This window comes from Notolepis coatsorum (genome assembly GCF_963971535.1).
Source record: "Notolepis coatsorum genome assembly, chromosome: 10".
NCBI lineage: Eukaryota > Metazoa > Chordata > Actinopteri > Aulopiformes > Paralepididae > Notolepis > Notolepis coatsorum.
In genome coordinates, this window is record NC_140174.1 from 24,600,623 (window position 1) to 24,627,204 (window position 26,582).

General features: G+C 44.8%; 1 protein-coding gene across 1 annotated transcript in view; it reads right to left on the reverse strand.

Moving 5' to 3' along the window:
- Positions 1–26,582, reverse strand: part of capn15 (calpain 15) — a gene marked incomplete at its 5' end in the record, with an annotated part of 132,473 nt that overhangs the window by 4,446 nt on the left and 101,445 nt on the right. Inside the window, 3 exons of the mRNA XM_084322971.1 lie at positions 3,988–4,166; positions 17,347–17,522; positions 22,950–23,188. Coding sequence (XP_084179097.1) covers positions 3,988–4,166; positions 17,347–17,522; positions 22,950–23,188 — 594 coding nt within the window. The remainder of the gene's footprint in view (positions 1–3,987; positions 4,167–17,346; positions 17,523–22,949; positions 23,189–26,582) is intronic.

Here is a 26,582-nt window from a genome sequence, read left to right on the forward strand (position 1 = left end):
TAAATAAAGATGTTTATATGTAGTATTTTCTACAGCAGTGGCTAGTTTGCAAGCGACGGTGACCAACCAATGCTCAATGAATATGGGGGGAATATTGAGTGCATTTTTCTAATAGAAACAAAACACGGGGAGCATTTAATTTGTTCTAACTTGATTTGTTCCATTTTGAGGTAGTTTAAATCGCTGACAAACATAAATCAAGCTCACTTCAAATAGAAGCCACATGTGTGCTTATGACCCAGTCTAGGAGGGTTGAGGGTATAGGGGTGAGGGTGTAGGAGTGAGGATGTAGGAGTGAGGATATAGGGGTGAGGGTGTAGGAGGGTGTAGGGGTGAGGGTGTAGGGGTGAGGATGTAGGGGTGAGGGTGTAGGAGTGAGGGTGTAGGAGTGAGGATATAGGGGTGAGGGGGTAGGAGGGTGTAGGGGTGAGGATGTAGGGGTGAGGGTGTAGGAGTGAGGGTGTAGGAGTGAGGATATAGGGGTGAGGGTGTAGGAGGGTGTAGGGGTGAGGATGCGAGAGCCACTAATCTGTCGACCCCTGTGTTGTTTCTCCACTTAACCTACGGTTTAGAGTTGAACCAGGGGGCAGGAAGGCAGTAGAACTAAAGTCTCTCAAGCAGCTTCTCTCCAGGGCAGGTAAAAAGCGAGGCATGAAGTGCCTGTATATTTAGCCTCAGACACGTCTCCAGTCTTGCATAGACTCATTGCTCCTGACGTAAGATTTCTGCTGACACAACGTACCGGTTACTCAGCCGAGAGAAGCTTAGGAGTGGAGGGGAGCTCAGCCCGTCTCCTGTCTGTACTCTGTTGAATGTAAATCGGTTTCACTCCGCCGTTTACCACTGACGTGGAATCATTTGACCGGATATTATTCATGGAGGCGGACAACAAGAGTCTTTGATTAAGGATAGTTAGTTCAGTGACAGAATGACATGTTGACATGCAACATGGAGAGACCTACTGTAGATTTCAGTAATGGCCCTAGATCTCTAAAGAATGACGAGCTAACAAAGTATTTATACAGGAGAGTAGACTAAACTAAGTGGAGCATTGACGTACATAATATGAATGATAGATATGATGTACAGAGATATCTGGATAAAGACCTATACTTATGAGACAGCTGTATGTGTGCAAATGTGTGTACAAGTTGAAGGCTATGTGTAGAGAGAGCGAGAGGTGGGGGATAGTGTGTGTAGACAGATATGTCGGGGTAGTGTGTGTTGATCTATCCACAATACATCCGTCTGTATATACCTGCATATAATCCTTTTTACATATCTGTAGATACTATATCTATATCTGTACATATCCCTTACCTACACTTACTAGTTACTCTGCTGGCCAGTACGACTTACTACCATACCGTCTTTTTTCTTCTTTCATACCGTCTTTATACCCGTGTCACTGTACATATTAATACTACAACTCGGATGTACATTCATCCGATTGGCACCATTACTCAGTAGTACTAATTTATATATTTTATACCCAGTTTAATCACCTGTACATTGTATATTACTATTGCACTTTATTGTCAAATTTGCACTCTGGTTGGATGCGGTTATGGAAAATAGTATATGTTTCCTCCTATGATATAACTTCAAGGACAGCTTCTTCCCAACCGCCATTCGGACCCTGAACTCCCTTGGCCCCCCGCTCCCCCTTACACTAACCAAGCACCCGACCTGATGGACTAGACTCCTCTGTGTGTTATGTTGTGTTGTGCTGTGCTGTATTTATTGTGCCATGTCGTGCTGTAGTATGTATCCAATGTGGGAAGGGGGGGTAAATGTATCTATGTTCCAGTTGTATGTACTGTAGAGCTTAATACACTCTGTACCAATCACGAATACCACCAACCTGGTTGTGTGACAATAAAGGTATCTTGTATCTTGCTGTATCTTATGCATGTGTTCATGTGTGTGTGTTCATGTGTGTGTGTGCGTGTGTGCGTGTGTGTGTGTGTGTGTGTGTGTGTGTGTGTGTGTGTGTGACAGTAAGAGAGAGAGAGATAGTGTGTTTGAGCATGTGTGTGTTAAAAAGAGAGAGAAAGAGAGGGACAATTAGCTAATTAGCTTGTTTATTTTTAAGAAACCAAAAAACTGATGCTTTGTATTGATCTACATGTAAATGCTTTGGCAATACTGTACTTCTTTTTTATAATTTTTTTTTTTACATGTATGCCAATAAAGCACCTTTGAATTTGAGAAGTGTGTTGGTAAATTTCAACCATCATTACCAATGTGAACAAAGCTTTTACAGCAGCGGGAAAAAAAAGAAAAAAAAAGATAAACAGACATTTACTGTCTAGTGTTAGTCCTTGTATGAAGAGCTCAGTCAACCAACGAGAGAAAAGAAAGATAAAAACACGCCTCCACTGTTTTGGATCACTGACTGCGTCTTTAACAGTGACGGTGTACTTGAGAATACACTTCAGACACTTGTGGTGATAAATCAATGTTCAGCGTGTCTGTTTTTCGACAGGCGTGTGCCGTGTAGCCTTTTCATTCCGTTGTAACCGGCGGTGTGACAACAAAGAAACGAGAGGTGAGTATAAACAAAAGGAGAACATGAATATATACGACGCCACTAAACACATGTTCATCACATGGGAGTGTCTTCAAACAGCGCCGCTGAAGATATGGCACTCTCGCAGGGAGGATAAACGACAGCACTACCGTTAAGATGTGGGAAAATGTCATTAAAAACATGGTTCATCACACGTGGTGACTTCTTTATGGTTTACAATAATGGGGAACATAACTGCGGAGCAGGTGGTGATAAAATTGACATTTATGTGTACTGTGTTGAGCACGGCTGGAACAACTGTCTAGTTCTCTTAAGTTAATTTGCAAAAGAAAAAGCGGTTAGAGAGCTGTAGTAGCCTAACTATTGACTACAATACAATACATACAACACATTATGTACAATAATGCTGTATATACCATATATATGTTATGCTACTCTTACAAGTTACGCTGCCGGCCAGTATGACTTACCATAGTGTCTTTATACCTGTATCACTGTACATATTAATACTACAACTCTGTACATACATCTGATTAGCACTACACCCAGTAGTACTAATTGATATATTTTATACCCAGTTTAATCACCTGTACATTGTATATTACTATTGCACTCTGGTTGGATGCCAAACCTCTTTTTGTTGTACTGTACTTGTGCTGTATAATGACAATACATTTGAATCTAATCTAATCTAAAATGTGATGTGCTCCTTAGACCTCAGTATCATGATGCCGGCAGAACCACTGAGGACGACTACCGCTCTGGTACCAGGCTTGCCAGGCTTCAGGAGGCCGGGTGGGGGGTTAGATTACTAGGATCGCTGGCACAACGATCCTCCAAGGTGCAATTTGCTCAACGGCCGTGCAGAGCCCACTGGAGGAGCAGGGAGAGGTAGATATTGAGCCCCGGCACTTGTTGGGAGCACCGGAGAGGAGAGTTGGAGGAGAGCAAAACTGGAGGAGAAAATTTTTCCTTTTTGTGTGTGTGTGTGTGTGTGTGTGTGTGTGTGTGTATACATGTGCAGGGGCATCGTTTAAGCGTTTGATCTATTCAGCTTTTATCCATTGATTGAGGTTATTCCCGTTAAGCCAAAACATATTCTTCAAACGGCTTTTGGTCTAAGACAGCAGCAGAAGAGGCCACTGGTTTAACATTTAGTGTATGTGTGTACATGTGTGTGTACTGTATATGTGTGTGTGTGTGTGTATGTGTGTGTATGTGTATGTACTGTATATGTAGTGTGTGTGTTTTTGTGTGTGTGTGTGTGTGTGTGGGTGTATGTGTGTGTACTGTATATGTAGTGTGTGTGTTTTTGTGTGTGTGTGTGTGTGTGTGTGTGTGTGTGTGTGTGTATGTATATATGTGTGTGTGTGTGTGTGTGTGTGTGTGTGTGTGTGTGTGTGTGTGTGTGTGTGTGTGTGTGTGTGTGTGTGTGTGGGTGCGTGAGTCAGTACCGGTGCAGTGGAGGCACACTGTCGATGGTCTTCAGGCTGCCCCGCGTCGACACCACGTTGAAGCTGTCCGTACAGTCGCAGGAGACGTGGAGGTAGTACTTGGGGTGTCGGTTCTCCACCACCACGATGAGGCCGGCCCAGCCGTGGGTCAGGTAGTAGCAGGTCATGCCCTCCCGACCCTGAACACACACAAGGACACAGAAACACAAGTAAATGAGACAGACATAGACACACACATAGACATTGACTCAGGAGCGGTCATCTGGTGGCCTCGTCTCCACTAGCCAGGGTTTAGCCGTGCTGTGGCCTCGTCTCCACTAGCCGGGGTTTAGCCGTGCTGTGGCCTCGTCTCCACTAGCCGGGGTTTAGCCGTGCTGGGGCCTCGTCTCCACTAGCCAGGGTTTAGCCGTGCTGGGGCCTCGTCTCCACTAGCCAGGGTTTAGCCGTGCTGGGGCCTCGTCTCCACTAGCCAGGGTTTAGCCGTTCTGTGGCCTTGTCTCCACTAGCCAGGGTTTAGCCGTGCTGTGGCCTTGTCTCCACTAGCCAGGGTTTAGCCGTGCTGTGGCCTTGTCTCCACTAGCCAGGGTTTAGCCGTGCTGGGGCCTCGTCTCCACTAGCCAGGGTTTAGCCGTGCTGTGGGCCATGTCTCCACTAGCCAGGGTTTAGCCGTGCTGGGGCCATGTCTCCACTAGCCAGGGTTTAGCCGTTCTGTGGCCTTGTCTCCACTAGCCAGGGTTTAGCCGTGCTGGGGCCTACAAGAAACACAATGGAGACACAAACCCGAACCATAGCATACCACAGATAGCCCCGGCCAGGCTGAACACAGCTAGTGGAGACGAGGCATGGTAATCGGAATGGTTCCCGGTTCAAGCGAGACACTTGACCCTGGCCGGCGTGCTCCCTGATGAGCAGGGTGGCACCCTGCATGGTCGTGTGAGCGAGTGAATGTGAGGCATACTGTACATGAAAGCGACACATACAATGCAGTAGAATATTTAGTTATTTAATTTATTGTTGTAACACGCCACACAAACTAAAACCCCTCCCTACCTCCCCTCCAAAACCGTTCCTACAACCATTTTCTATGTATACTTTATTTTTAATGTTTAAATATCAACATTAAATACTCAATATACACTATCAAACTCCTCTGACCTCATCTGGTCTTTCCAAAGACCCAAGAGATGGGACATTAATATGTATATTACACACACACGCACAGAAAGGGGGAATGGCTTATAGCAGACAAAATTATTTTAGAATGTTTCAGCTAATGAAGTTAAATGTGTATTATCATCAACTATCCAGTGTAACGTTTGGCTACATAATTCGGCCAGTACCCTTCGGTACCCAACCTTAATTGGAACTCATTTATAAGACCTAAGCAATGAGGAAGCCCTACAGGAGCTACACTGCAGCTTAATGCCAAGAAGAAAACATGTACCTTTCACACTTTCATGTATGTGATGGTAGAAGAGTTGCCCATTAAGCGCAAATAGAGGTGGGCTGTGGCCCGAAAACGTGAATTATTATGAAATGTAATGAAGAACACATCTAGATGCATTTTGTTGTTGTTGTTGTTGTTGTAGAAATCCAAACGCAGTATAAAGCCTCTGTTAGTGACTCACCCCAAGTCCTACAGTTAAGCTACATCTAGTGAAGATCAGACATGATTCATAGGTCCTTCGTTCGTTTTAACGAGAAGTCGAGAACACTACTCCTGTTGTCCTCGGGCCCTGCGGCGACCGGGGACTCGTCTTCTCCAGCGCTGCTCAGCGTGTTCTAGTGCTTACAGTTCGAGTGCTAGAACCTGGAGGAAAACATATTTTAAGACAGCGCCATACTTCCAACAACTTTCTCCATAGTCGCCTAGCAACAACAGCGGCGGCTGCAAACCAGACACGCTTACTTTCTGTGACTCTCTCCAACATAATTGTCTGTCCTCAGCCTCGTGTCCTCAGCCTCAACCTCGTGTCCTCAACTTTGTGTCCTCAACTTTGTGTCCTCAACTTTGTGTCCTCAACCTTGTGTCCTCAACTTTGTGTCCTCAGCCTCATGTCCTCAGCCTTGTGTCCTCAACTTTGTGTCCTCAGCCTCATGTCCTCAGCCTTGTGTCCTCAACTTTGTGTCCTCAGCCTTGTGTCCTCAACTTTGTGTCCTCAGCCTTGTGTCCTCAACTTTGTGTCCTCAGCCTCATGTCCTCAGCCTTGTGTCCTCAACTTTGTGTCCTCAGCCTTGTGTCCTCAACTTTGTGTCCTCAGCCTTGTGTCCTCAACTTTGTGTCCTCAGCCTCGTGTCCTCAGCCTCGTGTCCTCAACTTTGTGTCCTCAGCCTCGTGTCCTCAGCCCACATCTCCCGAGCCTCATTTTCAGCACGAGTTACATCTTCACTGAAAAATAAAAGCCAGGCTTTTTCTTTGTACAGGAATCGCTCCTGCTTTACTCAACTCTGCCAAACGCCCCCCAGTCCAAATGTCTATTCTCCCATTGTTTGACTAATGGCGATGTCATTTACAAGAGTGTCCCTGATCGCCTTAATGTTTTGTATCACTCAGCGATTAGGTTTGCTACAAATGCCTCCTTTTCGACACATCACTGTGACTTATACACATCTGTAAATTGGCCATTGTTACATTCAACGAGAAATTAATTGGCAAATCTATTCCCCTATAACACTAGAGCTGCTCACCATATCTCGCCAGATGTTCCCCGTCTTAACACTTCCTTCAGTCAACCCTCCTTCCAATTTGCTGCTCCAAACAGCAGTTGGAATGAGATGCAAAAGACTTGCAAATGATCCTCCCTCACTACTTTTAAGGACTCTATCACAGGGTTGTGGTGTTCAACTTTCTTAGAAGATACAAGCGTTGGATAGTTTTCTTGAATATGTACTCTGTGTTAGCTACAAGGCGCATGGTGTTAGTTTAGTTTACTCAGTTTATTTGATCAGGGACAGTGCATATCAATCAACAGTTTATACATTTATAAATGAATACAATATGCTAACATTAGCAGGGTTGCTAGTTTTCAGTTGTAGTCCCTGGGCTAGATGTTTAAGCCAGAAAAGAAACAGAGAAATAGAAGCATATTAAAGCCAATATAAAAACTGTTTTAAAACATATTCTGTACATTCACTCTCTAGTAGGGGTGTAACGGTACACAGAAGCCACGGTTCGGTACGTACCTCGGTATTGGGGTCACGGTTCGGTACGAGTTCGGTACAACAGAAAAAAAATATTTATAATAATTATTATTAATATAATTTTTTTGTCATTTTTATTTTTTAAAACAATTTAAATTCATATATTATATTTATGATAATTATTATAATTATTATTATTAAATAGAATAATTTTCTATAGGCTTGCCGTGGTAATTAGTGATACTGGTGTCATTCTGTGTTCAGGCATCCACTTGCTTACTGCCCCTTTAAACTTATCCTTGCTAAGTTTCAGTTTCACTTCCAGAGAGAATTATACTTCACGACCAGACTGAATACTAGAGAACAGATGACATATTACAACAATGGCAGAGGATTATTTGGATTTAAACACAGTGGAGCTCAGATGATCTGTCCGGAAAAGTATGTTTCTTCTTTTTATTTGATTGTGCCTGTGAGTCCGGTGGGGGAGAATGTTGATGCGTTTGTTGGCGCGCGCGCATGTGTGCGTGTATTCGTCGCATGGGTGCACGTACCGCACCGTGACGGCCGTACCGTAAATTTGCGGGACGAATACACGTACCGTTACACCCCTACTCTCTAGGCATTTGTGCATCTATAAAAAACAGTGTACAGGGACAAATCAAAGCTATACATGTATAAACACTGTATAGGCAGGCACACATATGGCAGGCACACATATACATAATCATAAATCACATAACCACAATAAGGACAGTCAGGCTAGTAGGCAAGCATACAGGGGCTGGGCAGCTGGACTGCGACGTGACTTGCTAATGGTCATGGCCACAGACCTGATTTTTTAACAGCCATGATTTGAGTGTGTGTGCGTGCGTGCATGCGTGCGTGTGTGTGTGTGTGTGAAGGACCTGAGTGTATTAGTACTGCGGATGTGTGATGGGATGGTGTTCCAGAACTCTGCAGCTCTGATCGAGAAGGCTGATTTGCTAAATGCGCTTTTTCTCCCTGGGATGATGACATTTCCCTCTAGCACTGTTCTGGTGAACCTGCTGCTTCCTGTTAAAAACTGTGAGAGAGGTGGTGGGGCTAGACCGTGTTGGATTTTATATATCAGGCTGGCATCTTTTAGTTTCAGCATGTTTTCCCAGCATAGCAGGGCATGTTTTTGGAGGATGGTACAGTGGTGGTGGCGAAAGGGTTTCTTGTCCAACACCTTCAGGGCCTGTTTATGAACTGAATGAATTGGTGTCAATGTGTTTTTGCAGGTCGTTGAAGTAGAGTTTGGCTGTTTCCATGTTGAGGCAATCTCGGATAAAGTTGGCTATGTTACATTTTACGGCCCGTGTGACTTTTTTTTTACCTGTTTTTTGAAGGTGAGGTTTGAGTCCAAGGTTATTCCGAGGTATTTAAAATCGTTGACTACTTCAAGCCTCTCCATTGCTGCAAACATGCCTGGGTCAGGTGTTATAGATCAGTGTTTCTCAACTGGTGGGTCGCGACCCAAAAGTGGGTCGCGGGGCCATTTTGAGTGGGTCACGGATGTATGTGTAAAAAAAAAATAAAAAAAAAAAAATCTATTTTTTTTTTTTTACTTTTTTTTTCCCACTACCTATCTTTGTGAAAGTGGCTTCTCAGCTCTGGTCCAGCTGAAGACAAAGCGGAGGAACAGATTGGACATTGAGCATGACCTCAGAGTTGCTTTGTCTACCATCACCCCAGACTGAGACTCTTGTCAGGAGCAAACATCATCCCCAGTTATTCCATTAGTTCCCTGCATGTTAAGCTAAGAAGTCTGCTAAGAAGCATAATTATTTATTATTTAATTTCATTGGGTTTTTAGCCCTAGTTGCACTTTTGTTGCAACCCCAGTTATCCCATTAGTTCCCCCAAACTTAGGTCTGTTATGTTAAGCTAAGAAATCTGCTAAGAAGCATATTATTTATTATTATTTTATTTCATTGGGTTTTAGCCCTAGTTGCACTTTTGTTGCAAACTCAGTTATCCCATTAGTTCCCCCAAATTTAGGTCTGTTATGTTAAGCTAAGAAATCTGCTAAGAAGCATATATTATGTATTATTCTTTTATTTCATTGGGTTTTTAGCAATAGTTGCACTTTTGTTGCACTTTTTTGTGTTTATTTCATGTTTTGAAAGATTGCGTATTACTGCAATTTTTTTTTTTTTTACATAAATCATAGTGGTTCAAAATGTTGGGTCGCGACTTAATGACTAAGGAAAATGTTGGGTCCCGAGGCTAGACCAGTTGAGAACCACTGTTATAGATCATCTTTTTTATCCAGGAATGTACCGAAATACTTAAACTGTTCCACCACTTCTACAGACTGACCGTTTATTGTAACTGGTTGGCTTGGATGGAGCCGGCTACTGTTGCAGCTGATAGTCAGCTCTTTGGTTTTACCAGTATTTATGACCAGTGTGCTGTCTGTACACCAATATGCCTGAAATATGACTCTTCACTCTTGAGGTCACCCTCCCGCAGTAGCCCGATCAATGCCATATCATCAGCATATTTGTACAACTGGAATGTAGAATCTCTGAGTTGCATTTCATTGGTATAAATAGAAAAGAATATCGGAGATAAAAGACAACCTTGAGGAGCACCGGTGTTTAGAACGGTCTGCTCTGACAAGGTGCCATTAACAGAGACTTTCTGAGGTCGATCAGTGAGAAAGTCTTTGATCCACAATATAAGTCCACCATTAGTACCAATATCCAGGAGCCTTTGCAGTAATATATGTGTTGTCATTGTATTAAATGTTGAGCTAAAATCTATAAACAAAACTCTTGCATAGCTTTTAGACAGCTGTAGATGTTTAGTCATTTAATTGACTAATGTAAGTGTTTAATGTTTATACTGTAAGTCCACGTTTATAAGCAAACTGGAGCGGGTCCAGACAGTTGCCTATGGCTACTGTCAGGTGGTTGACAATGACCCGCTCCATACACTTGCTCAGAATACTGGTCAGAGCAACTGGCCTGAAATCATTCAGTAAGGAGGCTGCAGCCTTTTTAGGTACAGGGATGATTGTAGACAATTTCCATGACCGAGGTACAACATGTTCATCAAGTAGATAGTAAGAATTGTTTAGTAAGGACAGATTTAAGTTGGAAAATGCCATCAGGGCCTTACTGGGCCTGACTGTAGCCAGGCAGGCAGCAACATCATTCTCATTGAGCTTGATACAATTATAATCAGTAATGACGCTGCATACATTGTCACAACCCGTATCATAGTGTCCAGGATCAAATCTACTGTAATGCGGATTAAAATAATTGGCAAAAGGAGGTTATTTGAGGGGAAATATTGCCGTTTCCTGGGTTCCCGTCCCATCATTGCATTAAGACCATCCCAAGCTTTCTTTGCGTTACCAGAGAATAGCTGCTTCTCTACCCTTTCTTTATACTCTTGCATATTCCTCGTACTGATAGATCTGATCTCATTCCTCTTTTCCTTAACTAAATCTCTGTGCCCCTTAGTAAATGCAACCCTTCTCTCGTCAAGGCATTTTTTCATCTCCAAGGCTTAGAGACCCATATCTTGTTGTTTGGATACAATTTTACTGATTTTATGCAGGTAACATTAGCTGCACAAAAGTTCAGATAAGACGTTATGTTCTCAGTCAGTTCATTCGCATCTGCACACATCACAAAACTGTCCCGAGTCCGTGTCTTCAAAGCAGTCACCGCAGTCTTTCCTCGCAGCTGCCTAGGCATTGTCCAACTAACACCTCTCCCGAAGGCTAACCGGCCATGTCCGCTTCCATTCATTGTGCTAAGCTAGGCTAACATGCAGTCAGATAGCTTTCTACTGAACGCACAGAGAGGAAACTGGTATCCATCTTCTTGTCGTTCTCTGGAGAAGACGGTAAGCTATGTTGGCGTGTTCCTTTAAGGTTTTTTAAAAAGCATCCAGATTCATCACCTCGAGCGGAACAGTGCTTGAGGTGTAAAGATTGTACCTAAACCTACCAAAACCTGCACGGACTACAACATATGATGTATATCATGCCAGTCGGGGTACCTTGTACTGCACCTTGTGTATATGGTTTACTTTTACTCATAATATATATTCAGATAAAAAAAAATCTAATTTATTGTAACATAATATACGTTAGGGCATACAGACCCTCGTCTGCACCTTTGTTTAAACTGTTTTCTCTATTATTTTATATTCAGATTATATGCATGTCTTTCTACCATTAGCCTGCCCATATCTGTACCTCCCTCCCCATGATGCCGAACTTCCCCAAGGGGATCAATAAAGGAATGTCTCATCTTATGATGCATTGAAGAACCAGAATTGTTCAATTGTTCCACCTAGGGAGCCGACCACGGCATATTTAATGCAAACACGGCCCAATGCAAACATCAAATCGGGACTCTGCAGTTACTCAATATTAAACGACTCGGATTGGGGGCAGAAGAACTTCCATCGTACCTAGTTACACCTCTATCCTCCGCTATACACACACACACACAAACAACACACACACACACGTGCACACACACACACACACACACACACACACACACACACGTGCACACACACACACACACACACACACACACACACACACACACACACACACACACACACACCTCTCTTTGAAAGGGAGTTGGCTTTAACCATATGTCTCACACAGATGCAGTAACTGCTAATCACAGTTTGAAGGCTGTAATTAGGGGCTTGGCATTAGGTTCCGATTCACAGGTACCCTGTTATTTTAACTGCTGTCGTGCCTCAAAATGGTCAGACAGACAACGCTTCCTGTAAGCATGCTTCTCTCTTTTCCACCCGCCACCCCATTGGTGTTCTTCTTTTCGTCATCGAGACCAGGGGCGGAGCTTCCTATAGGCGACATAGGCGGTTGCCAAAAACTGTGCCCAGCTAAAAAGTGTGTGCACTTTGCATTTCCTCTTACCTCTTGTTCTTGTTCGTAATAAATAAAAGGTGCAGTACTTTACTGTAGAACTGTTAAGAAGTTTATAATTTTTTTAAGCTTGTCTAGGGCAGGGGTTCCCAAACTTTTCAGGCCGCGACCCCCAAATAACGGTGTCAGAGAGCCGCGACCCCCACTATTATAGGAGGTAAAAAAATATATATATATATAAAAATTATAATATTTAATTAAAAAAAAAAAAAATTTAACACTTTAATCGCCGATGACGTGTTTAGACGTCATTCCTCGCCATGCTCATTCTGCCGAAGACGCCGTAACTCGTCTTTAATATCAATAATTCAAAAATCTGTGATCGAAATCATATTTCTCCTCCGGAGACATGAGATGTACTGGTGAGCTCCACTCAACTGTCTAACGGTTCAAGAGCGCCATCTGGTGGCCGATCGGCAGATCATATGCTCATCCATATTTCGTCCGGGCACTCGCGATCGGTAGCCGGACTCCATCTCAACACACTGGATAATCAATCGCTCGCCCTAACTCAATAAACAACGTTATTTGGACGTATATAGTATTATACAACCTGGAAATGGTTCATCTATATCAACATCCCATAATCGAAAACTGTCTACTCCAAGCTGATCGTCCAACGGCGCAAGGAACATACGGTAAGATCCAGCGTTATTTTCTAACGTGTTCCATATAAACTGCTATGATGACCATATGACCCACACTAGACGAATGATATAACGTTGCCCACGGAATTATAAACGACCCCCCGCCCATCCGGTCAATATCAGATGATACGTAGTAACTTCTAGAAGTACCTCCAGTTGAAATTTTTCATCTGGCACCGATCGCTACCAAACTGTATTTGATCATCAATATAGTGCATTTGGGGCTATAAATCAAGTTCTGGAGAAAGCTGCAGAAAACGATAAAAACATACTTATACTTTAGACCGTATTTTAGTATGAATATGTGAATGAAAAAGTATAACATTGATACACCCTGAACAATACATATAGGACATTGAATAATAATGTCAATTTAGCAATAGAATTTAAAAAGTTATAGCCCTGCAAAGAAGGGAAACTTCTCCATAGACAAATAGAGCTGGCTAGGGATGGTAAATTATGAATTTAACCATGGCGATCAAAGTGTTAATAAATGGAAATGTATGGTTGAAACATGCAAACGTTCAAACGCACACACACTAATAAGCATAGGAGGCTTTTAACCAGGGCCGGACTGGGGAAATCATTCAGGCCAGGAAATATAGTGCAGAATATAGCCCCAGTCGGGCCACTTTTTAAGCAGGGGGTCTGGGGGTCCCCCACCAGGAAATTCAGTTGTTTTCAGTTGCCTGACTGCATAAAAATATATATATATATATTTTTTTTTCTTTGGATTTTTTATTAAAAAAATATATAATTAAATCATCTGGCCGATGAGGAACAACTGCAGATGAGGGTCTGTATTCCCTATTGGCTAGGAAGCTATGGTTCCTGAAGTGGAAGCCACTAGCTAGGAAGCTATGGTTTCTGAAGTGGAAGCCACTAGCTAGGAAGCTATGGTTCCTGAAGTGGAAGCCACTAGCTAGAAAGCTATGGTTCCTGAAGTGGAAGCCACTAGCTAGGAAGCTATGGTCTCTGAAGTGGAAGCCACTAGCTAGGAAGCTATGGTTCCTGAAGTGGAAGCCACTAGCTAGAAAGCTATGGTCCCTGAAGTGGAAGCCACTAGCTAGGAAGCTATGGTTTCTGAAGTAGAAGCCACTAGCTAGGAAGCTATGGTTCCTGAAGTGGAAGCCACTAGCTAGGAAGCTATGGTCTCTGAAGTGGAAGCCACTAGCTAGGAAGCTATGGTTCCTGAAGTGGAAGCCACTAGCTAGGAAGCTATGGTCTCTGAAGTGGAAGCCACTAGCTAGGAAGCTATGGTTCCTGAAGTGGAAGCCACTAGCTAGAAAACGATGGTTTCTGAAGTCGAAGCCACTAGCTAGGAAGCTATGGTTTCTGAAGTAGAAGCCACTAGCTAGGAAGCTATGGTTCCTGAAGTGGAAGCCACTAGCTAGGAAGCTATGGTTTCTGAAGTGGAAGACACTAGCTAGAAAGCTATGGTTTCTGAAGTGGAAGCCACTAGCTAGGAAACTATGGTTCCTGAAGTGGAAGCCACTAGCTAGAAAGCTATGGTCTCTGAAGTGGAAGCCACTAGCTAGAAAGCTATGGTCTCTGAAGTGGAAGCCACTAGCTAGGAAGCTATGGTCCCTGACTAGCTAAGAAGGCTGTGAGTGGTGAGTCCAAAGAAAGAGCTGAATGATGTAATGCTGGCGTTAAAGAAGAATGTTACAAAAGCTCTTTTAAATGCCAGCCAACACAATGACAGTAAGTGCTATTCAGGAGAAGGCCTGTATCTTTTGTTTTTCAAGAGAGAGCGTGTGTGTGTGTGTGTGTGTGTGTGTGTGTGTGTGTGTGTGTGTGTGTGTGTGTGTGTGTGTGTGTGTGTGTGTGTGTGTGTGTGTGTGTGTCACACATGCACGTGTGTGACATGTGCTCAGATAAATGTACAATGGGATTTCGGGGGACTGTGAACCAAATCTAAAGTGGAATCTCAAAGTGGCTGACAGCGTTTCAAGCGTTCCCTGGTCAGTGAGAGAGAGAGCCTGACAGGAAGAAGTGGGTTTCAGCAAGAAGCAAGGATACCTGAGTGAGTTGTTGTGCTGCTGAATGAATACATTGTTTCACTTTCCCTGAGGAGATGTGCCTCGCACACATAATGAGCAAGTAACATAAAAAATAGATGAAGATTGCGTGTTGAACTGAGTGTGTGTGTGTGTGGGAGAGAGAGAGATGAGAGAGAGATGAGAGACAGAGAAAGAGGATAGTGAAAGAGAGAGAGAGTCAGAGAAAGAGAGACAGAGAGAGAGAGACAGAGAGGGAGAGAGAGAGATAAACAGATAGAAAGAGATAGAGAGACAGAGGGAGAGAGAGTCAGAGAGAGAGATAGAGAGAGAGAGAAAAAGATAGAGAAAGAAAGATAGTGAGATATAGAGACAGAGCGATATATATAGAGACAGAAATAGTGTGAGAGAGTGAGATACATATATATACATATACAGTACTATAGAGAGATAGACAAAGATAGAAAAATTCAAAGCAAGTGAAATAGAAATAGCACAATAGTTCACATAAAAGCTATTGTGTGTGTATGTGTATGTTTGTGTGTGTACAGTATATGTATGTGTGTACACTGTACAGTATGTGTGTGTGTGTGCATGCCAGTGTGTGTCCCTCACCTCTCTCACCTGTTGGGGGAGGATATGAATAAATACATGAATCACTGTATTGATATAACTTAGCTCCTCTACACACTCAAAGCGCTCCACCACGCACCATGTCTGGGACCATGTCTGGGTAACTTGCCTCCACCATGACGCACCATGTCTGGGTAACTTGCCTCCACCACGCACCATGTCTGGGACCATGTCTGGGTAACTTGCCTCCACCATGCATCATGTCTGGGTAACTTGCCTCCACCATGCATCATGTCTGGGTAACTTGCCTCCACCACGCACCATGTCTGGGACCATGTCTGGGTAACTTGCCTCCACCATGCATCATGTCTGGGTAACTTGCCTCCACCATGCACCATGTCTGGGTAACTTGCCTCCACCACGCACCATGTCTGGGTAACTTGCCTCCACCACGCACCATGTCTGGGTAACTTGCCTCCACCACGCACCATGTCTGGGTAACTTGCCTCCACCACGCACCATGTCTGGGTAACTTGCCTCCACCACGCATCATGTCTGGGTAACTTGCCTCCACCATGCATCATGTCTGGGTAACTTGCCTCCACCACGCACCATGTCTGGGTAACTTGTCTCCACCACCAACAGTGTGCAGCTGACTCCACCTTGGACTCTGCAGGCTCAGCGGCCCATACCGAGCACTGATCTGATCTTTTTGTTCATAAAAACATTTAAAAAAAAGCTAAATGTCCTAAATGTTGGCGGGTCCAAATTAATGTTGTTGTTAGAATGCACCCGATTGGATAAAGGACATGCTGGTGCTCTAGTGTGACATCTAGTGGCCGAATGTTATTTATAGCGCCGCCAACCCAAACAATAATATTCTCATTCGTCTTCAACATAAAAGAAACAGACACTAATGGAGCTGTGTAGAGTGTCAAATAATAGCTCAGGGTAATAATGTCTTATGCCCGCCTATAAAGACTCAATATCATTTGTGTAATGGCTCATCTCCAGCAGCAGCTATGTTAAGACACTTGGCAAACAGACATGGTTAGTGACTTGGGAACCCACAGACAGAAGAGGGGGCGACTGACTGGTCGTTAAAACCCCACACTTATGGCCAATATCTCATCAAGCCGAGTCAGATGCATTCTGGAGTGAAAGTCGTTTCTACTCTTCTCAACCGTACGCTGCACTGCTATCAGTGGAGGAGGGCGTGTTATGACCACATCACTTGTATGATAGCATGTAGACTAATGCTGTATTTACCGTATATATATATATATTTATTCTTACCGTATATATACATCTGTCTGTACATACCTCCGTATAATTCTTTTTACATATCTGTAGATACAGTACCTTACCTACTCTTACTAGTTACGCTGCTGGCCAGTATGATTTACTACCAGTGTCTTTATACCTGTATCACTGTACATATTAATACCACAACTCTGTAGATACATCGGATTAGCACTATTACTCATTGAGTAGTACTCGTTTATATATTTTATACCTAGTTTAATCACCGGTACATTGTATATTACTATTGCACTTTACGGTTACATTTGCACTCTGGTTGGATGCCGAACTTCTTTTCATTGTACTGTACTTGTGCTGTATAATGACAAGTGTGTATACATGTACATTAGGGTGTATACGTATGTCTTAGGGCGTAAATTCCATCTGACAATTCAATTCAGAATCTTCCGCCGATGTTCCGAAGCATCATAAAATACTTTGTTTGTTTTTGTTTTGTTCATTCAGGAATAGGAATTAGTTCATAACACCAGAGTAACCGCATAACTAAACACACAATGATTTAATTTCCATTCATTCCGATTCCAATTATGCAGAATCTGCATACATACATACATATTGTTGGACACATGTATATATTTACATTTCATTATATTTTCACGCTAAACACAAGTCACAAAACAAGAACGAACAACATGACTGGGTTGCAGAACAGCCACAGTCTCCTCTCTCTCTCTCTCACCTCGTGCCTCTCTCTCTCACTCTCCTCTCTCTCTCTCTCTCTCACCTCGTGCCGCTCTCCCTTGTTCTCCGTGAGGAGGATGATGGCGTCTGCCAGCGTGGTGGGCGTGGCCTCCACCTGCTCCACCATCACCTGTCTGGAGCTGTAGATGGCCAGGATGTAGCCGGGGAAGTCCTGGCTGCTGGGACGCCGCGGGACCCCAGGGCTGGTGGGACTGGACACTGGTGGGAGGAGGGCAGACATGTTCAGAGTAAAGACCCCACTGGTGGGACTGGGCACTGGTGGGAGGGCAGACATGTTCAGAGTAAAGACCCCGCTGGTGGGACTGGACACTGGTGGGAGGAGGGCAGACATGTTCAGAGTAAAGACCCCACTGGTGGGACTGGACACTGGTGGGAGGAGGGCAGACATGTTCAGAGTAAAGGCCCCGCTGGTGGGACTGGACACTGGTGGGAGGGCAGACATGTTCAGAGTAAAGACCCCACTGGTGGGACTGGGCACTGGTGGGAGGAGGGCAGACATGTTCAGAGTAAAGGCCCCGCTGGTGGGACTGGGCACTGGTGGGAGGAGGGCAGACATGTTCAGAATAAAGACCCTGCTGGTGGGACTGGACACTGGTGGGAGGGCAGACATGTTCAGAGTAAAGACCCCGCTGGTGGGACTGGACACTGGTGGGAGGAGGGCAGACATGTTCAGAGTAAAGACCCCGCTGGTGGGACTGGACACTGGTGGGAGGAGGGCAGACATGTTCAGAGTAAAGGCCCCGCTGGTGGGACTGGACACTGGTGGGAGGAGGGCAGACATGTTCAGAATAAAGACCCTGCTGGTGGGACTGGACACTGGTGGGAGGGCAGACATGTTCAGAGTAAAGACCCTGCTGGTGGGACTGGACACTGGTGGGAGGAGGGCAGACATGTTCAGAGTAAAGACCCTGCTGGTGGGACTGGACACTGGTGGGAGGAGGGCAGACATGTTCAGAGTAAAGACCCCGCTGGTGGGACTGGACACTGGTGGGAGGAGGGCAGACATGTTCAGAGTAAAGACCCCGCTGGTGGAACTGGACACTGGTGGGAGGAGGGCAGACATGTTCAGAGTAAAGACCCTGCTGGTGGGACTGGACACTGGTGGGAGGGCAGACATGTTCAGAGTAAAGGCCCCGCTGGTGGGACTGGACACTGGTGGGAGGGCAGACATGTTCAGAGTAAAGACACGCGTGAAAAGGAACAGGTTCAAGAGACTTTAATAGTCCACTAGCTTTGTTTACCATGTGATTTATTGGGTTTAGCCGTGCTGTGGCCTGTCTGGTCTCCACTAGCCAGGGTTCGGTCTGGTCTCCACTAGCCAGGGTTTAACCATGCTGTGGCCTGTCTGGTCTCCACTAGCCAGGGTTTAGCCGTGCTGTGGCCTGTCTGGTCTCCACTAGCCAGGGTTTAGCCGTGCTGTGGCCTGTCTGGTCTCCACTAGCCAGGGTTTAGCCGTGCTGTGGCCTGTCTGGTCTCCACTAGCCAGGGTTTAGCCGTGCTGTGGCCTGTCTTGTCTCCACTAGCCAGGGTTTAGACGTGTCGTGGCCTGTCTGGTCTCCACTAGCCAGGGTTTAGCCGTGCTGTGGCCTGTCTGGTCTCCACTAGCCAGCGTTTAGCTGTGCTGTGGCCCGTCTGGTCTCCACTAGCCGGCGTTTAGCCGTGCTGTGGCCTGTCTGGTCTCCACTAGCCAGGGTTTAGCCGTGCTGTGGCCTGTCTGGTCTCCACTAGCCAGGGTTTAGCCGTGCTGTGGCCTGTCTGGTCTCCACTAGCCAGGGTTTAGCCGTGCTGTGGCCTGTCTTGTCTCCACTAGCCAGGGTTTAGACGTGTCGTGGCCTGTCTGGTCTCCACTAGCCAGGGTTTAGCCGTGCTGTGGCCTGTCTGGTCTCCACTAGCCAGGGTTTAGCCGTGCTGTGGCCTGTCTGTCACACAGTGAGAGTCTCCGTTGTCTTTAGACCCTGGCCTGGACCCCGGCTGAGATGGCCACCTTTCACAACCTGGCCAGACCCGGTTATTAGCCGGTTATCTCAAAATGTCAAATATCTATCACTACACTTGAATAGTGTATACATGCAGTGTTATGTCTAGTCTACTGTAACTCGTGTTCAAATGATTCAACTATTAACACTTTAACTGCCGGGAAACGCTTTACAGCGTCATTCCCGGCCATGCTCAAGTTGCCGAAGGACGCTTTACAGCGTCTTTAATATCAATATTTCAAAAATCTGTGATCGGATTCATATTTCCCCTCCACTGGCCTGAGATCCACCAGGAGGACCCACTGAGCTCTCTGGCGGTTCAGGAGCGCCATCTGGTGGCCGACCGGCGCAATCGCCAAACAGGAAGTGCTGTGGAGGTTGTGCTGGTCGGCCATATTACTTCCGGGCACTCGGTTTGGCTGCCGGCACTCTGGCTCGGCACAATATATAGCGATCCATTGCCAATAACTCGATAAACAACATGATTTGGACGTATATAGTATTATACAAGCTGGAAATGGTTCATCAGGATAAACATCCCATAATCGAAAACGGTCTACACCACGCTGATCGTCCAACGGCGCGAGGAATATCCGGTAAGATTCAGCGTTATTGTTGAACGTGTTCCATATAAACTGTTATGATGAACATATGACCCACACTAGATGAATGATATAACGCTGCCCACGGAATTATAAACGATCCCCCGCCCATCCGGTCATCATCAGATCATACGTAGATCATTCTAGAAGTACGTCCAATTGAAATTTTTTATATCGCCCCGATTGCCATCAAACTGTATTTCATCATCAATATAATGCATTTGGGGCTATAGATCACGTTCTGGAGAAAGCTGCAGAAAGAGATGAAAACATACTTATACATTAGACCATACTTTACTATGAATATGTGAATGAAAAAGTTTAACGTTGCTACACAATGAACAATACATATAGGACTTTGAATGGGCCCTAATAATGGCAATGTAGCAATAGAATTTAAAAAGTTATAGCCATGCAAAGAAGGGGTACTTCTCCATAGACAAATAGAGCCGGCAACCTATGGTATATAATGAATTTAACCCATGGCACCCAAAGTGTTAATGAATCAAATCTTTCCTAGTACACAATGAGAGATGTCAGCAGCTCTGTTCTGTGGCTTCGTGTCACATGCAGACTGCATGGCTCTGTGCGGTGGCAAGATTTCGTTCCCCCCCAGCATGTGATCGGGCGGCTGGAGAAATGAGCCAGAATACATGACCGTGCTCGGTTGAATTCTCCTTTAATGTTTTCTCACGGATCAATAAAGATGCTCCGATCAATCGGCAACCGATCGAGATACACTCGAAATAGGAGAGCGGAGATATCAACGCATTAGCTGTTGTTACTAGCCTGAAATGCCATGACATCTAATCTCGTCGAGCAGCAAGCGGGAGCTATTTGCATCCCACGCTACATCAGAGAACAAGTCGTGGATCTCATTGCTTTTCATCGACTACGAGCAAAAACGAAAACTATAAACACACTAATATCTATAAACATAGGATGTATTTATTTACTCACATCAATTAGATGTGATTATTTAGTCATCTTTTTATATGGTGCATGCGTTCCAAATGCTACTGGCAATAAAATAATATTACACAGATTACCGTCTGTAAGTGCAAGATGTTATTATTTACTGACTCTTAATGACTTTAGTAATCTTTCTGCTTCGGACTGCTCAGCATCTTGCTAGGAGATGTCTGGTTGAATCCATGCGGTTGCGTACAGCAGTGGTGCCCAACCAGTCGATCGCGATCGACAGGTAGATCGCAGGCTGATTTCAAGTAGATCTCGATTAATAAAAGTATATACATTTTTTTTTTTTTTTTTTGCTAAATCAACTCTGCCTCTCCTTGTTAACTACAACAAGCAATGCTGTTTGTTATTTAAGATGAGGTCGGACTCGGCACTGACAGACTTGTGTTCATTATGCTGCTTTTATAAAGCCTCAAATGACGGCTTACAATATACAATTTTGGCTGGTAGCTCTCGGCTAGATGGTAAATTAAAAAGTAGATCTTGGTTCAAACAAGGTTGGGCACCCCTGGCGTACAGTATTACTGCTGTGCTGGTGGGAAAAACCCACACACTTCCAATATTATTATAACCTTTGTGTTTTTAAATGAAAGTTCACAAGGTCCTTTGCGTGCGCTGGGTAACTTTGTACCTTTGGGCCCACAGAAGCAGCAGGATTCTCACAGAGAGGAGAATTTAATATCATTTAAGGTCAGAGAACTCTTTCTTTTAGATTAGTGGCCTGTTTGATCAATTCAGAGCCACAGGGCAGCAGTGCTTTAGAAATCTCTCCCCCCCCTCTGCTGCACAGGGAGCATAGCTCCGTCTACTTTTACTCTAGACTTTTGTGGCTCTCAGCATATCCATTTTTAAAATTTAAATGGCGGTTCTGGGTTTATTCGGTCTGCCCCGCGTCCCGGTCGTTCCGCGCTCCGTCCCTAGGGTGCGCGCGACTCGCTCAACACCAAATTCATTCATGTTGAGCTCTGTGGAGTACAACAAGGCTCTGTACCGGGCGGCTAAGTGGCGCAGTGGGCAAGGCGCTCGCCACTAACGCAGGAGATGCTGGGTTCGAGCCCAGCTCTCGGCGTTGCTTCCGGCTTGGCTGGTCGTTCATACTAATACAATTGGCAGTATTAGGGGGTGGGAAAGCCGGTGGGTGGAGATCGGACGTTGTGGACAGCGACTCCTACAGGTCGGTTGGTGCGCCTGTACAGCAGAATCAGGAAGTATCGGGGGCAGCGTGAGCCTCCCACGCGTTACTCCTCGCCGCTGAGAGATCGCGCTGTACAGGTGAAAAGATGCGACTGCTGCCTCCTCGTGTACCGGAGGGGATACGTGGTGCAAGGCTTCGTCCACATTGCAGCCGACCAGTGGGAGGCATGGTCTAACAACGTTCGAGGCAGGGGAGGGTAGAATTGGACGATACGAAATTGGGATGGGAGAAAAATAGAAAATGGGGAGAAAAAGTAGTTACAAAAAAAAAAAAGCCTCTATACCAGGGTCTCTAGATAATTCAAACTTTATTTAATCTCAAGGATCAAGCTCTCATTCACCGACATGTAAATACCCAGTTTAATCACCTATATTACACTATATTACTGTTGCACTTTACTGTTACATTTGCCCTCCGGTTGGATGCCAAGCTTCTTTTCGTTGTACTGTACTTGTGCTGTTTGTGGAGGTTTTCCTCTCAGATCACACCTCCCCCTCCCCCCTCCCCCATGCCTTTGTCTCCCCTCACACCCTACCCTTTGTTTCACCTCACCCCTCGTTATTTTTTATTCTAATTAGTGTATAGACTTAACCACATTGTGCACAGTTGTACAGCCCTGGCCTATTCCTATTTTTATTTAATAATTCTATTGTGCTTCTATGTTCATTTATTTTATATTCCATACAATTTTATTCCACCTTTTAACATTTTTTATTCTACCATAATTGTCTGTCCGTCAATGTCACACCAAAAACAACCAAATACAATTCCTTGTATGCAAAAACTACTTGGCAATAAAGCACTTTCTGATTCTGATTCTGATTCTGGTTGTGATTGTGATTGTGATGGTGATTGTGCCGCGCCGTGGACCTACCGGGCGTGACCGGCCCCGCGACCACGGCGCTGACGTTCATCTGCCAGTGGTTGAAGGCGCAGCAGACCACGGCGTACTCCCCCGGCTCCAGCATCACGTCGCAGCCCACGAACTTCTTCACCGCCCGCTTGCTGTGGGCCAGCAGGCGGCCCAGGGTCAGCTTGTTACCGCTGCCGAAGGAGGCGCGGAACACCATGATGCACAGGTCCAGCAGGTGGCTGTCGGCCGTGTCCGACCTCCTGGAGGGGGAGGGGGTAGAGAGAGAGAGAGGGAGGGAGGGAGGGAGGGAGGGAGGGAGGGAGGGAGGGAGGGAGGGAGGGAGGGAGGGAGGGAGAGAGGGAGGGAGAGAGGGAGGGAGAGAGGGAGGGAGGTACGTGAGGCCTTGTGGGGGGGAATAATCCTCTTACATATCTGTGGATAATTATCCCTTACCTACTCTTACTAGTCACGCTGCTGGTACTAGAGTCCAGGACGATTGAAGCCTTTTTACAACGTATCCGCGTTTTCCGGGTTCCCGTTTTGCGCTCCGATTGGCCAGGTCATGTGACATGAGCGCCAATCGTGGGACGGCAAGTTTCTACACTGGTTAAGCTTAGGCACTCTTCGAAGTTGGTTAAGGTTAGAGTTTGTCTTAGAGCGTGACGGCAAGTTCTTTCGCCGGTTAAGCTTAGGCACTCTTTCGAAGTTGGTTAAGGTTAGAGTTTGTCTTAGAGCATGGCGCGATAGAACGGCAGGTAGTTTGCAGGCTGTTCGACGCGGAAATGGGCAAACACGCTATTGGGCGCACATGTCACATGACCTGGCCAATCAGAGCGCCAAACGGGAAGCCGGAAACGCGGATGCGTTGTAAAAAGGCTATACGCGTCCAGGACTCAGACTTGAGTCAGAGTCCTGGACTGATTTCCAGGACTCGTGACTCAGACTCAGACTTGGCCTCGAGCGTTGACTGCATTCGGACTCGGAAGGTGCAGACGAGGACTCAGACTTGTTAATTGATACGTTTTTTTTTTTTTTAAATACATTTCTTGGCCCTAATAATTTGGTATAAGATATTGATGGCTAGTGCATTTGTTTGGCTATTGTGTCACAAAGTAAATTAACTCCCTTTGAAATGGTGACCGGCGACCGCTGTGTCATTTATGTTTAATGTAGACCTTTTCTTATTTGTATGTCGGCTCTTTGACTGCCAGAGTGGAGTGGACTCAACCTTGATGACTTGGACTCGGACTAGGGTAATGGGGGCTCGACTCGGACTCTTCTTTGGTGACTCGGACTTGAACACTGGGGACTAGAGACTTGAATCGGACTTGAGATTGAATGACTTGACTACAACACTGCTACTACCATACTGTCTTTAGATTAGATTCAAATGTATTGTCATTATACAGTACAAGTACAGTACAATGCAAATAAGTTTGGCATCCAACCAGAGTGCAAATGTAACAGTAAAGTGCAACAGTAATATAGAATGTTAAACTGGGTATAAAATATATAAATTACAAGTGATTTCAGGTGCTTGAGGGAGGGCAGCCTTATACCTGTATCACTGTACATATTAATACTACAACTCTGTACATACATCTGATTGGCACTACACTCGGTAGTACTAATTTATATATGTTATGCCCAGTTTAATCACCTGTACATTGCTATTGCACTTTACTGTTACATTTGCACTCTGGTTGGATGCCAAACTTGTACTGTACTTGTGCTGTATGATGACAATACATTTTTTATCTACCGGTAATCTAATCAATACATAAATATATTAATAAATGAAGGAAGGTCTACTTTGTCATTGAGCTCACAGGTCTTGGATTATTATCAGGATGATTACAAAAACAGGACTATTAGGATTGGACAATCTGCCCGGCACAAACATCCCACACCAAGCGCCACGTGCAACGTGTGAAAATAAACGCAAATTGATTTTCTGTACCTTTGACGCGCAGGACACAGAAGCGCGCTCTGAATGAAAATGGATTCAGATCTCAATCACTTTTGCCCAACGATCCCGAACTAACGGTCTGATCTTTTTCAGTAAAAGTATTAAATTGAATCGGCAGAGGACTCGGAATGTCCACCGTCGGTGGAGGAACGCTATCAGTACATCCCTTGTGGGTATGTGTGGAGCACACAGACACGGTAGGGAGACAAAACAAAGATTAACGACCGATCCGATGAGAGAGACCTAATCCGATAGGGACGGGGCAATTATTTTCACAAACCTCCGCAGGTGGATTAATTACATGACTTAATTGAGGGACTTGATTTAACCCCGATGACACAGTCTCATGTTTTAGAACATCTCATTCAATGGACCACCAGCCAGTGTTGTAGTCGAGTCACTAAATCTCAAGTTCGAGTCCCCAGTGTTCGAGTCCAAGTCCGAGTCACCAAAGACGAACCCGAGCCGAGTCGAGTCCCCATTACCCTAGTCTGCATCCGAATCCAAGTCATCAAGGTTGAGTCCACTCTACAGATGTCTGTTGAAGTTTGAGGTTGTCCGGGTCTTCTCTTCACTAGTTCGTTTACATATCAAACATCTAGATCGCATGCTCTTGCTGAAATTTGATGTAAAATCGGTGTAAGCAAAGCGCATGATTCGGGGCGTCTCTTTAGGCATCTTAAGTACTGAACATGAGGGTATCGACGTGAATCTGCATGTAGTTGGAACACACGTGTCTGCCCTTGCACGAAATTAAATAATGTCATGGTATTAATATAGCCATCAATATCTTATGCCAAATGATTAGGGCCCATTGTAAAAAAATTTATACAAAATAAATAACTATTTATCAATTAACAAGTCTGAGTCCTCGTCTGCACCTTCCGAGTCAGAATGCAGTCAACGCTAGAGTTCACGTCCAAGTCCGAGTCATCAGCGCTCAAGTCCAAGTGAAAATCCAGGACTTGCGTACTACAACACTGCCACCAGCGCTGGCTAACAGATGCTAAAAAGCGTAGCTGCATTTGCCGACTGCTATTGGAGGAAAATACACATAACAAGGGCTCTGAGTGAAGGACAATTGAACACAAGGACAAAGCCTAATTCATATCCCAGCGCTACCAAATGATGGCGCGTGCTGGTTATTCATTTACACCCTGCTGGCAGGGTCTTTGGCAGGAGCAACAGGGATACACGTCTCTCAGTGCTTTGGGTAAGAGGCCAGGAGCGATACAACCTGTATGATCTAGTATAACACATTATACAACCTGTATGATCTATTATAACTAGGGCTGTCAGTTTATCGCGTTAATTAGATTAATTAATTACACAGCAAATTATCGCATTATGAAAATTAACTCAAATTTATAATTTTTTTTTGTATCTCATTCATTCCATAAGAATGTAGAATACACATTTACAGACTTTTTTTTTTTTAATATGGTCCATTTGCATGTTCTTGGTATCTGATTCTAGGGACATCTATGAATCTCAGGGAATGTATTCCCAGTGTCAGAAATACTGTGGGCTAGATCCACAAAGAATGGATTGCACGGTGCAAGTTGCACCCTTACTTACAATTCATTATGAATTGAAAATGGGGGACCCTGATGTAAACAAGACGAAAGTCTTTCTCTGGTCTGTGTATTGAGCCGTACTGTATTGTACCCATTCTGCAATCTGTT